Source organism: Tamandua tetradactyla, chromosome 7 (genome assembly GCF_023851605.1).
Source record: "Tamandua tetradactyla isolate mTamTet1 chromosome 7, mTamTet1.pri, whole genome shotgun sequence".
Taxonomy (NCBI): Eukaryota; Metazoa; Chordata; class Mammalia; order Pilosa; family Myrmecophagidae; genus Tamandua; species Tamandua tetradactyla.
In genome coordinates, this window is record NC_135333.1 from 81,207,091 (window position 1) to 81,221,562 (window position 14,472).

At 33.1% G+C, this 14,472-nt stretch overlaps 1 protein-coding gene across 1 annotated transcript in view; it reads left to right on the top strand.

Moving 5' to 3' along the window:
• The window catches only part of PIK3C2G (phosphatidylinositol-4-phosphate 3-kinase catalytic subunit type 2 gamma), a 392,208-nt gene that overhangs the window by 341,982 nt on the left and 35,754 nt on the right, over nt 1–14,472 (top strand). Inside the window, 1 exon segment of the mRNA XM_077170217.1 lies at nt 4,126–4,201. Coding sequence (XP_077026332.1) covers nt 4,126–4,201 — 76 coding nt within the window.

Genomic DNA, 14,472 nt, shown 5'->3' on the forward strand with positions numbered 1-14,472 from the left:
AGCATACAAAGGGTTTTCAAAGCCATGAGCCTGGGTGACTCATTCTAGCCATAAGCCATGAGCTAGAATGAGAAGCTTAATAGAAAACAGAGTAGGTCTGAGGACTAAAGTCTGCAGCACCCCAATTTTAAAGTTTGAAATATTGGGGAGCACCCACAAAGGAGACTGAGGAGTTTCAGTTGGACACCAGAAGAGTTGTGATGCCCTAGAATTCCAAGAGAAGAAAATGTCTCAAATGTGTTGGATGATGCTGATGGGTCAAGAATTGAGAGTTGATCACTGGATTTAGAAAAATGCATATCATTGGTGAATTTGATAAGAACAGTTTGGAGGAAGTGTTAAGGACAAAAAACATGATTGGAATGGGTTCAAGGCAGAATGTGGAGAAGAACTGGGAATAGAGACTATAGAGCAATATTTGCAGAAACTTTGCTCTAAAGATAAGGAGTAAAAAAAAATAATAGTATACAGTGGAAAATGTGGTTAAAGTTTTTTTTTTACTGCAATAAATGAGAAAATACTTGTATGCTGATAGAAAGATCTATTTAAGAAGCAAAAATTGATGAGGTTAGCAAGAAAGGAGAGTGTAGCCAGAGACCATAGTGATAACCTTGAGTGAAGAAAAGAGTGTAAGACACTGTGCCCAAAGCAGCCTTAAATTAAAGCACTGACAGCACATCCATGTAATGGAGGGAAGGACAGACGTGAGGTAAGGTGATAGATGTGCTGTTGGGAGCTTAAAGCAAGTCTTTTCTGCTTCTGTTTTCCAATCAAACAAGAAGCTCAGACACAAGCAAAGTAGGGGAAAGTGTATTGCAGTTTTGAGGAACAAAGATAGGTATGAAATTAGTCCTGTAGGTGAGTGCAAGAAAAAATGGACTAAAACTGAAATCTTTCCCCTAAGTTCAGGAACAAGACTAGTATGCCTACTTTATGACTGCTATTCAGCATTGTATTTGAAATTTTAAACAGTGCAATTAGGCAAGAAAAAGATTTAAAAAATCGCTCACATAGGAAAGGAAAATATAAAACTATCTTTTATTTATAGTTGATATGATCCTTTATATAGAAAATTCTAAACAATCCACAATGAAAACTAATAGAAGTAATTTAAAAATCCAGCAAAGTTGCAAGCTACAAGGTTAGGATGCAAAAATCAGTTGTGTTTCTTTACACCAACCAGCAAAGAGCAATTCAAAATGGAAATGTCTAAAAATACATTTACAATAGCATCTAAAACAATAAAATCTCTAAAGATAACCTAAAGAGTGAATGATTTGTAAACTGAAAACTACAAAACACTGTTAAAAGAAATTTCTAAAGACCTAACTAAATGGCAAGATACCCCATGTTCATGAAGGGGAAGACATATTTTTAAGATGTCACAACTGCCCAAAGAGATCTACATAGTCAGTGCAATCTCTATCAAAATTACAGCAGCCTTTTTTACAAAAAAATGGAAAAACTGATCTTCAAATTCATGTAGCATCACAAGGAGCTCTAAATAGCTACATAGTTACTTCAATATTAAAAAGAAGAACAAATTCAGAGATCTGACACTTCCTGATCTTAAAACTTACTATAACGCCACAATGACCAAAACAGTGTGGTACTGGCCTAGTGATAACATATGGACCAATGAAATTCTCTCTGGAATTGAGAGTCCATAAATGAACCCACACATCTATGGCCAACTGTATTTCAACAAGGATACCACATACTTTAATTGGGAAAGAACAATCTCTTCAATAAATTTACCCTGACTTGTGTTCCTATTTACAGTAGCCAAAGCAAGCAGAGCAAGTGAAACTCACCAATTTATTGCTCATTAGCAGCTCAAATAAAAGAAGATACACACTTGGTCAAAAAGCGCATGAAAAGATGCTCACCATCATTGGTCATTAGGGAAATGAAAATCAAAATCATGAAGATACCACTTTATACTATTAAAAAAACAGAAAATAAGTGTTGGTGAAGATGCAGAGAAAAGGGAACCCTTATAAATTATTGGCAGGGATTGTAAAAAGGAACAACCACTGTAAAAATTAATTTGGTGGTTCCTCAGGAACTTGAACATAAAATTACTATATGAGCTGCCAATCTCACATCTAGGAGTTGAAAGTGGGACTCAGATATTTGTACATCAATATTCATAGCATCATTATTCCAATAGCCAAAATGTGGAAACAACCCAAATGCTCAACAAATAGATGAATGTGTGAACAAAATGTGGTATATACACACAATTGAATATTATTCAGCTATTAAAAGGAATGAAGTTCTGATATATGCTACAACATGGATGTACCCTGAAGACATCTGAAAAAAGCCAGATACAAAAGGACAAATATTGTATGACTTCATTTATATGAAATACTGGAATAAACAAATTCACAGGGACAGAAAATAGATTAGAGGTTACCAGGGGCTGGGGGTTGGGTGGGGTAAGGAATAAGGAGTTATTGATTAATGCATGCAGATCTTCTGTTTGAAGTGACAAAAAAGTTTGGGGAATGAATGCTGGTGATGGTAGCACAATATAGTGAATGTAATTAATATGACTGAATTGTACACTTAAAATGGTTAAAATGGGAAATTTTGAGTTGTACCTATGTTACTACAAGAAAACATTTTAAAAAGAGTTACTGGACTAGAGATATATGTAGAATTTCCAGAAAATCATGAAGACTCACTTGATTGTATTGGGTATGAGGTTGCAGTGAGACCAATAAGCATGTTTTTTTCCCACCTACATTCAACAGGCCTGTTAAAGTTGCAGAGTTGGCAGAGAGGCAGTAGGGCTGGGATTTTGCCAGAAGAATACAATAAAGGAAGAATGAGCGAAAGAAGTTGAAACGAGTAAGCAAGAAAGTTATTCAAGTGTACTATGGAATTTAATTTGGCCAAGGAGAGGCATTAGAACCTGAAAAGAATGAGGGCCAATGAAAACTTAGAGTTAACAGATTGTTTGAATTGTATAAATACAGGGAGTGACCTGGAAAGGAGGAAGATGGTGGTTTTAGACTGGAAGGCTAGAACTGGAGGTAAAGGAATGAGTTCAGCCATTGGTCAAGACAAGATCAAGGAAACAAATTTTGTGCTCAGGAACAAAAAATCCTGTTGATTTTGTGGCAGAAAGTTTAGGAGTGTCCATCTGCCTTTTATTTTATCTGATATAGGAAGCAAAGTCACCGGAGAGCAGTCAAAGTTGGAAGTTTAGGTTCCTGGGGAAGATTCAAAACAATCTTTGCATAGGATGAGAGAAAAGCTGACTGGAGACTGTCAGGCAGTGTTATCTGCTACAATGGCATCAGCCTATGATAGTGGAGATAACTCTTCAGTGGTACTGTTCAGATAATAACATAGGGTCTCATGGAGAGGACTGCTGTGGTTATATAAGAGCTTACAATAAATGTGCATTGACAGCACTAAGGAAAAGCTATTCTGAGATTCACCTGTAAGCCCATTCATTTGGATCCAAGGTAAAATGTCAAGTTGTCTGGGATCAGATCATCCCAATTTGAAAGAGGAGCATACTCACTCCTAGGCACTACAATTACACATAACTACAACTTCTATTACAACACTTAATCTGTTTTGTTCATTAAATTCTTTCTAAAGAGAGGGAGCACCTAGGCATCGTTCTGCCTCTAAATATCCCCTAACATTCCCCAATGCTATGAATGTACTCAATACTAAGTGAACATTTGTGGAGCAACCTTAAGGGGTAACAGTTGCTCTTCAGTGTCCTATGCAACTTTTCTCATATATCCTCTAGAAAAGAAAAGTATGAGATTTATACATATCTATAAAGCTCAATAATGGAAACACCTGTGGTAAGCTCAAGAATGGAAACACCTGTGGTGAACTCAAGAGCAAGTATACAAGAGACTCTTGAAGAAATGTAGAGTAATCAAGTGTCCATTCTCATAAATGATGATTTTATTTGGGGTAAAATGATAACATTGGCAATGAATTTAGTATTTTTGTCTCTGTTTATGGAATCTAAAACTGTTTATCTATAAATAAACAGTAATCACAGTATGTGAGCAATGTCTTCATGTAATAGTGAATAAGAGCAATAAATATAAGATATTAAGAAATATATTTTTTCTTGTTTTTCAGAGTGATTGTGTACTTAAATTTTTCCTGGCTGAGCCTGTGCAACAGATAAATGAAGAATCATCACTTGTGGACCTAGGTAAGTAAGTTCTCCATTATTAATATGTGCAATCATTGAGTTTCAATATAATAGTGCAAAAAATATTTCAACCTTAATGTTTTCAATATTTAAATTAAAATCTCTCTTTAAAAATAATGCTTTAAAAGTATTTTGTAACCATTTCCAGAGCTTCTTATCCCCTTAGAATATGTTCTTCAAGTTAGATTAAACATAGGTCTGTTTGTCCAATTATAATAACTACATGAGGCACACTCTTAACCCAATTTAATTAATTGTGCATTGAGATGAAATTTCATGTCAGAAACAGAGTTCCTGTTGTCCCCCATAGGTAAATCTTGCAATTTATTCCACGTTTTAGGAGGCAACAAAATAATGATCATGAATTATCTAGCAGTTTCACTCTTACCTTTTAAAGCTCAGCAATTACTCTACCTCTCTCACAAAATTCTTTAATTACCTGGATCCAAAACTAGTCTAGCACAATTATCCACCCTATATTCAGCCAAAAGTGTTTTAATTCTAATTACCTTTTCTATCAACTCTCCTAGATTAACAGAGACTCTTTTTGAATGTCTAATCAATTTTAATTCTTTGTAAGAGAAGTCCATTGCAAGCAATGGTCATCCAATAACTGATATTGGTATGAAGCGTAAATTCTTAATGCCAAATCTTGCCCCCCCCCACCCCCCCTCCCCCCTCCCCTTCCCCTACCCCTGCTTCTCCCATTCTTCATTTTTATCTACAACCACCACCTGACTCTCTGCCTTTAAAGAACAGGCCCATGTGCCTATCCACCTGCTTATATCTGATATCCTAGCTATTTACCTCTTAGGTAAATAACTCTGTGCAGGCAGAGCAGACTGTATAACTTTTAAGTAGCATAGTTATGTTTCTGTCTAACTTAGACTGAAAGTAACTTTAAATAAAAAACTTCCCAACATTTTACTCAAATTGTGTGACATTCCTTTTTTTTTTTTTTTGATGCTTTCTTTATAGTCAAACCATAAACAGTATTAGATAACAAAGGTGGGGGTTTTTTGCATTATAGTACTTACCTAAAGAAGAATGATGTCCATAACTTAAAATATTTCCTTTTTTAAAATAAAATTCCAATTATGACAATAAATAAAAGCTAGAGAGATTTTTCCAATCAATGTCTATAAACTTTAATAAATCATACTTCTAAAAAATATAGAGCATGAGGTTGATGATTAGCAGAATCCCTAGAGATGTCAGATTTTTAAATAAGGTTCTAGGTTGACCACTATTCTTTCATTAAAGTCCCTCCAGAAAATTGTTCCTCTGTATTAAAAAAATTAAACTATGGACTGCTGTCAAATTTTAAATTTCGCTGTTAATATCATTTCTTTGTAAGGTGTTTTAAAATACATACATGCAACCCCAAAATTAGGATTATTACTACAAAAACTAAAATGGTTGCTTGTGAATTTTTTATGCTTTGTTTATTTCTTACCACATCATACAATACTTAACATTTGTTTCAGCAAATGTAATGAGAGACAAGAGATTTAATTTTCAATATTTTTAGATTATAGGCTGCATAGAAAACCTAGCCTATTATCTTAAAACATGAGGACACATTTTTCCGAGCAGAATATGAAAATCATTCCAACACATAAGGATTAGTAGAAAGTTGGTCCTTCCTGTGTCCTTAAAATTATTTTCTCTTTCATATTTCTGAATTCTTAATACGTTTGGCACAGAATATTGATTGATTCTAAGGGGGGAAAGCACAGTATTTATTGTAAGCTTTATTCTTGTGAGTTTTAGCACATAACTTATAAAAATCATGTTAGTAACAATGTATAACTCTGGATCTGGGAGATACTAATATTCTTTGCCATTAGGTACTAACTAAACATGTTTTCAGAGAGTAATAGAAGAATTTATCCTTTTAAAGTGCCAATCTAGTCGCCTTTCTCCTCTACTTAAAACTCTTCCTTGGCTCCCCATTGTCCTTAGGCAACCTGTGCAGTCACACAGTTTCCTGCGTTAGAAAGGCCCTGCGCTTGGTCTACTCCGATTCCACTGCCGTGAAATTCTTCATGATTTTTGAAACAAGATTTTCATTTTGCACTGGACCCTACCCTAGGATAAACACCAATATCCTCATTATTATGTCCCAACAGAATCTGGCATCCAGCAGTTTCTTTTTCCAGTCTAATATCAATCCCTTCTCCATGTTGATTCCTGTCCTTTTCCAGTTCCTCAACTAAGTCAAGCACTTCTGTACCTCGAGGATGCAGTTTTCTCAGTCTGAAACACTTGATTCCTATCCCACCTTCTCCATCCTTTTACACATCTTTCAGATATCATCTCAATTACTTTGCTAAATGCTCTTTCTTCAAAATACTGATGGCAGTGATGATATGGCTTGTGTTCTTATTTGTAGACTGCGTATCCATAAGGGCAAAATCCATGTCTGTGTGCCTCATCATTGAATCCCTAGGGTCTAACAGTGTCTGGAGATTAATAGATGTTCAATAAATTATTGAATAAATGATTGAGGGGAGAAAGAACAACTATGGAAGACACGGTGATCATCTCTGCCAAGGTAGCTTGTCATTTTTATAAAAGAACAAGAGGAAAGAAACTCACCTCATGCTGCTCCACTCACACTGCATGTGGAATTCTCCTGGCACAAGAAATTCAAGCCCCGCCCTACCCTCAACAACAACTAGAATTCTCCTGAAGCATCACTTGAAAAAGACATCTTTCATTAATCACACATGAATATTATAGACAAAAGAATCAACCAAGACACCAAACAGAAAGTTCTTGGATTTTATCATAAATGTACATTCTTTAACTCCCAATGATATGATCCTTTAAATTTGCCAAATATTAATAGAGTCCCATTGCTTTATAATACTGCCACAAAAAAGCAAATAAAATAATCTATTACCACATCCATATAGTTACTAAAACAGGAAAATATCTTTTATTGCTTTGACATACAAAAGATAAGATTTTTGTGAAGGTATAGAAATAATGCAGATGGTGGAATTGAGTATGATAAAAGAGAACATTTGTCACAGGTTTAGAGGATGAAAATTAAAAAGCATGTTAGACTTCACTGAAAATTACACATGGTTGCAAACACAAGTTTTCAATTGCTACCTCTCATCATTACTTCCAATTTGAGATGGTTTTTTAAAAGGAAACTTGAAGCAATGCAGTTCATCTCACTGGTTAATGCCTTAACTATTTGGTCCAGAAGAGTCCAATCACTTAAGTTAGAAGTTGAACTATGGTATTCATATTTTAAATTTAAATCTTAATGATATGGAAAGGTGAGGAGAGGACTCACACTATTTAGAAATAAATAAATACTTGTATTAAGTTGTTTAAAAAAGTTTCAGTTGAGAGATTTTAAATATTATGCATGTTTGCTGTATTCTAATATGTAACCTCATGTTTTAAATTAGAATATTAATTTAGACTTTTATTTGTGACTAATCTGGAAAGGAAAAGATGGAAAGAAGAAGGTAGAAGGATTTTTTTTTAATTATTGATCTCGAATAACTGGATGTTGAAGGATATCACAGAAATCTAAAAAAAACTAAGCAATAAAAAGTCTGAGTATATTTAATTTTAGTGTTAGGAAAACACTAGCAAGAGCACAACACTAAATATAATTATGTGGTAGACGAAAATAGAGTGAGAAAGATGATAGATAATAATTTTATCTTTGCTTCTATTAGGAAACAAACATTATTAAAAGAAACAAAAGTCTAAAAATATTAATTAAAAGTAACTACTAGAACAAAAATAACTTCCTTAAGTTTCATAAGTACATTAAATTGAAACAAATAGCTTAGTGAAAAACTTTCTTCAATAACCATAAAAATATATAGAAGATAAAATAATAAGACACAACTCAGAGAAATGTTGTCCATTATATCAATACATGTAAATGGTCTTAACTCACCGAGTAAGATTTTTTTCATTTAGAAAAATTGAATAAAAGCAAATCATAACTCTATATTATAAGTAAAATTCACCTAAAACAAAGTGATTTAGAAAGGTTGCAAATTGAAAGAGAAACATAGGTTTATTAGGCAAATACATGGAAAAATAAATCAGAGATCACAATCCTAATAAAGAAGAGGAGGAATTCAGACCAAACAGCATTAAATTAAAGAAGGGCAGACCCTTTCATGATAATGAGGACGGTTTTCAGTAAGACCTAAGTAGTTATGACTATATACCAAGTTACATGACAGCAATATATAGAGAGTAAAAATTATATAACATACAAGGAGAAACCCACAAAAGCACTAATAATGGGATATTCTGATTCACCTCTCTTATTCCATGGCAGATCAAGTGGGGGAAAATTTTAGGATTATGGAAAAACTAAGTAGCCAAATGATTAAAGAAAAATTGATTAATTTATATTAAATTTTTTGTCATTGAAAAGAGAATATTCTTTCTCTTCAAGTGCCGGTTTAGCATTCATGAAAATAGATTATACAGTAGACCACAAAGAAAGAGTCAATAATTCCAAAAAGTAGAAATAGTGTAGCCAATATTTTCTAATCACATTGCAATAAAATGAGAAATCAATAAGAATTTCAGAAAACTAGAGATCCTTAAGCTTGGAAATTTAAAAATAAAAAACTCTCTTTAAAAACTCTTCAGGCAAAGGAATTACAAACCAAAATTGAAAAATTTCTAAAGCACCACAATAATTAAATGCTATGTATCAGGAAATATGGGAGAAAGAAAAAGCAATACTCAAAGGAAAACTTTAGGACTGTCATTGGAATAAAAGCCACACAACGAAACAAAAGAAAGCAGGTAGAAAAGAATGAGTAAGTACAAAAATACAGAATTCTAAGCTTAGAATCCAGATTTGTTCTTTAAAAATAAATAGATAAATAAGTAAATAGACTGAAGCTAATCAATCAAAAGATTGTCAGGGGCTGTGTGCATGCAAATATACAAAATACAGAAGTAAGAAGCAACCATGGAAAGAGATGAAAATAAATAATAATGAGACTACTTTTTTCTACTCTATAAATTACAAACCTGTCTGAAATTGATAGTTTCCTACAAAAATACTATTTATTCACCAAAGGACTGATGGTTCTAAAGAGGTAAGTTTCAAAGAAGAAATAGAAAAGCTTCAAAAGCACTTCCAAAAAGTAGCAAGTTTCAGACGATTTCCAGAGGAGTGCTATCAAATCTTTAAAAAGCAGTTCATTCCCCTGTTATTTAAAATATATCAAAGCAAAGAAAAATACGGGAAATTGTCCATTTTATTTTTATTGGGCAAATAAAATATTGATACCAATAGCTTCAAAGATTACACAGATTGAAAAATTAATCTACATGCCAATTTCACTTATGAATGTCAATGAAAAATTCTAAATTAAATATTAGTCAAAATAATCCAGCAATACACCAAAGGATCAGAAATGAAAGAACAATTCCATATTAGTAATATACAATATATAATACATATTATCATTCTAATAGATTTAGGGAGAAAACTCACATGGTCCTCTCTATAGACCCTGAAAGACATTTGAATAAAATCAAACAAATGTTCTTGATAAAACACTCAATAACATGAAAATAAATGAATAATGCTGTAATGTGAGAAAATAAATCTATCTTGGGTCCAAAGCCAACATCAAGCGTTAGTGGTACACACTAGGAAAGCATTCCCACTAAAGTATCAAATAAGGCGTGATGCCCATAAGCATCACAGTTAGTTTACATTATGTTGAAAGTACTAGTCAACATATGGTTCACTCCCTCACCTACTTCAGGTCTTTGCTCAAAATTTGCCTTCTCAAGAACTGTCCTGATCATCCATTTAAAAATGGCAATCTTCCCTTTATCCTGGGAATCTCAGTGCCTTTCTTTGTCCTGTTCTGTTTTATGTATTTTTATCATATTTAGCATTATAAATTTTACACATTTATTATGCTTATTGCTTTTATATATCTCCCCTGGTACTATTAAATGCCATCAGTGGAGTTCTGAGTAATATGTTCCAAGGGCCTAGAATAGTACCTTGTCCATATAGGTGTTCAATAACACATGACTATATGAAATAGAAAAAGAAATTGGAAGCATAAACCCTGTCAAGGAAAAGAAAAAACTAATACTAAAGAGCAACCTGGCTATATACCTAGAAAAACAAAAGAATATGCTGAGTCTTTCACAAATGATAGAGTATAGCAAAATATCAGCTCAAAAATGATGTATAGATATCTATTGCTTTTGTATCTACAAATAGCAACTAGATGAAAAGTATAACAGATGAAAAGATCCCATTTACAATAGTGACAAAAAAAAAAGTTCCCAGGAGTAAATTTAGCAATAAATGTGCAAGACAAAATGAAGAAAACTTTAATGTGTTACTGAGGAATTTGAAAGAATCTTTGAACAATGGAAAGACAAATCATGTTTTTGGAGACAAAGGTTCAATATGATAAAGATGTCACACATCTCTGGTTTTTTAAAATACAACCTTAAAAAACACTAACATTTATTTTAACAAAATAAGCTATTTCTACAATTCATATGGGAGAATAAAGAAAACAGAGTCCAGGAAATTTTAGTAAAAGCAAATAAATGAGTCTAACAACACCAGATGTAAATATGCATTATAAAACCTCAATAATTAAAACTATGTGATGCTGATACATGAATTGATGAATAAATGGAACAGAATAGAATGTTCATAAATAGAGTCATATACATTCAGGTGTTTAGTATTTTACCATACCAGCAGAAAAAAATTCAACAAATGATGCTTTGGAACAACATACTTCACACCACGTGCTAGGATAAATTCCAAATGGATTAAAGATTTTAAATATAAATATGAAATCATAATATGACAAATAAATGAAATCATAATTTGAAAATGAAATGAAATCATAAATATGACAAAGAAAACTTGGGAAAATCCTTTATTATCTTGGAATGGGTTGTGCTAACTATGATTCCAAATCCAGAAGCCATAAAATTGTGCATGGCATAAAATACTATAACAAAGTAAAAAAAGGCAGATAACAAAAAGAATGAAATATTTGCAAATTATCATAGACAGAGAGTTGGTTACATAATACAGAACCAATCTCCTAGAAATTATTAAAAAAACTAACAACCCAATAGAAAATTAAGAATATAAAAAAATAAACCACAAAAATGCACGTGGCTCTTAAACAAATGAAATGATACTCAACCTGACTCATAAGAGAAATGCAAATTAAAATCACACCAATACCATTTTTTTTTTTACATATCAGATTGGCAAAAGCCCAAAAATTTAATTAAAAAATTTGATTATGAAACAGCAGGCACTTTCATCACTGCTGGTGATAATTCAAATTGGTTCAACCTCTATGGAAGGCAATTTGGCAACATTTATAAAATTACAAATAATAATAATAATACCCTGTGACCAGCAATTCTGCTGTAGAAATATATCCTATGATACTTGTGCACAATCACAAAACAATGCATGTACAAGACTATTCATTGCAACATGGTTTGTGACAGCTATTAAAGACTGGTTACAACCCAGCTACCCATCAATAGAAAACTGGTAAGTAAATTAGGATACTTGCTCATAAAGGAATATTGCAAAACTTTATTTTTAAAAAGTAAAAAATGTTCTCTATTTATTGAATTGGAAATATCTCCAATAACCTTGTGCAGAATAGTAAATATACTATGCCTTTTTTTTGCAAAAGGGAAAAATAAGAATACTTATTCATATTCATATACACTGAGAAATTCTGGAAGTATATAGAAGGAAATCTAGGTTGGGAGATACATTAGAAACTAATAAAATAATGACGGAAGAAATGGATGGATAGATATTAGGAATGGAGGAAGAGTTTTACTGTGTACTTTAAAAGTGCTTTTCCATTGCAGCCATGTAAATACTTTATCAACTGAAAAAAGATATATTTTGGAAATGCTATTTTTTTAATGCCAATGGACACATTATCAATAATATGCAATGTTTTAGCTGTGATATTGCCATAAATACAGGCACCTCAAAGCAATCATCCAATAATATTTTTTATTGTAAACAGCAAACAAACATACCAACATTCTTGATATGGTTACAATCAATGGCTCACAAATATCGTCACATAGTTGTGTATTCATCACCATGATCATTTTTTTTTGAACACTTGCATCTCTCCAGCAAAAGAAATAAAAAAGAAAACAGAAAAAAACTCATACATACCATAATGCTTATGGGTTATCCCTCTCACTGACCACTAATATTTCAATCTACTCAATTTATTTGAACATTTGTTCCTCCTATTATTGGTTTATTTCTTATCCATGTTTTTTGCTCATTTGTCCATACCATAGATAAAAGGAGCATGAGACATAGGATTTTCACAATCACACAGTCACATTTGCAAGAGCTATATCATTATACAATCATCTTCAAGAAACATAGCTACTTGAACACAGCTCTACAGTTTCAGTGCTTCCCTCTAGCCACTCTAATACACCATAAACTAAAAGGGGGTTATCTATATAATGCTTAAGAATAACCTCCAGAATAACCTCTCCACTCTGAAGTCTCTCAGCCACGAACACTTTTATTTTGTCTTATTTCTCTCTTCCTCTTTTTGGTAGAGAAGGTTTTCTAAATCTCTTGATGATGAATCCCAGCTCATCCTAAGATTTCTGTTGCACATTGCTAAGGAGGTTTATACCCCTAGGAGTCATGTCACATGTAGAGGGGGGTAGGACAGTGAGTTCACTTGCCATGTCAGATGAGAGAGAGTAGCCACATCTGAGCAACAAAGGAGGTTCTCTGGGAGTGACTCTTTGGCCTAATTTTAAGTAGGCTTAGCCTATCCTTTACAGGGATAAGTTTCATAGGATCAACTCCCAAGATTGAGGGCTGAACCTATTGATCTGGTTGTCCCCACTGCTTGTGAGTTATCAGGAATTCTCCAGATGGGGAAGTTGAATTTTTCCCCTTTTCACCCCATTCCCCAAGGGGACTTTGCAAATGCACTTCTTTATTCACTGTTCAAATCACTCTAGGATTCATCACACTAACCTGGACAAACTAACAAAATCTCATGCTCTATTCAAGGTTTCATGTACTTATGGTGTTTGATTAAACTGTCCATATAAGTCAAATTAGTAAATGCACTAGTCAAAATATAAATTTTGCACCAAATAAACATTTTTTGCTTTAGTCTCACACAAAGGTTGAAGTTGTAAAATACAAATGACCATCTATTTTCAACACTCTGCAATATTGACATTCCTTTGTTCTTCCTTATGCAAAAACATGTTTTAATTTGTGCATTTACTCACTATCATTGTACTATCTAGGCACTCCTAAATTATGCTGTCTTTTTCGTCTATCTTTCCTTCTGGTTTCATATGTGCCCCCCGCCCTTCTCCCTCTATCATTCTCGCATTCAGCTTCATTCAGTGTATTTTTATTATTGTGCTACAATCAGATAGTATTGTACTATCCATTTCTGAATTTTTACAATCAGTTCTGTTGCACAATTTGTATCCCTTCAGCACCTTTTACCCACTCTCTACTCTATTTCTATCTTCTAATAACCTAGGTTCTTAACTGAAATTCTCCAAGTTCCTTTATTAATGTTAGTTCATATCAGTGAGACCATAAAGTATTTGTCCTTTGTTTCTGGCTAATTTCACTCAGCATAATGTTCTCAAGGTCCATCCACATTGTTACATGCTTCATGATTTTATTGTATCTTATAACTGCATAATATTCCGTTGTATGTATATACCACAACTTTTTCAGCCACTCATCTGTTGATGAGTGTTTGGGCTATTTCCATCTCTTGGCAATTGTAAATAATGTTGTTATAAACATTGGTGTGCAAATGTCTATTTGTGTCCTTACCCTTATGTCCTCTGAATAGATATCTAACAATGGTATTGCTGGATCATATAGCAATTCTATACTTTGCTTCCTGAGGAACCGCCAAACTGCTTTCCACAGTGGTTGTAACATTTTACATTCTCACCAACAGTGGACAAGTGTGCCTCTTTCTCCACATCCTCTCCAGTATTTGCTGTTTTCTATTTTTTTTTAATGGTCATTGTTCTAGTTTGCTAGCTGCTGCAATGCAATATACCAGGAACAGAATGGCTTTTAAAAAGGGGAATTTAATAAGTTGCTAGTTTACAGTTCTAAGACCAAGATAATGTCCCAGTTACAACAAGTCTATAGAAATGTCCAATCAAAGGTATCTAGGGAAAGATACTTTGATTCAAGA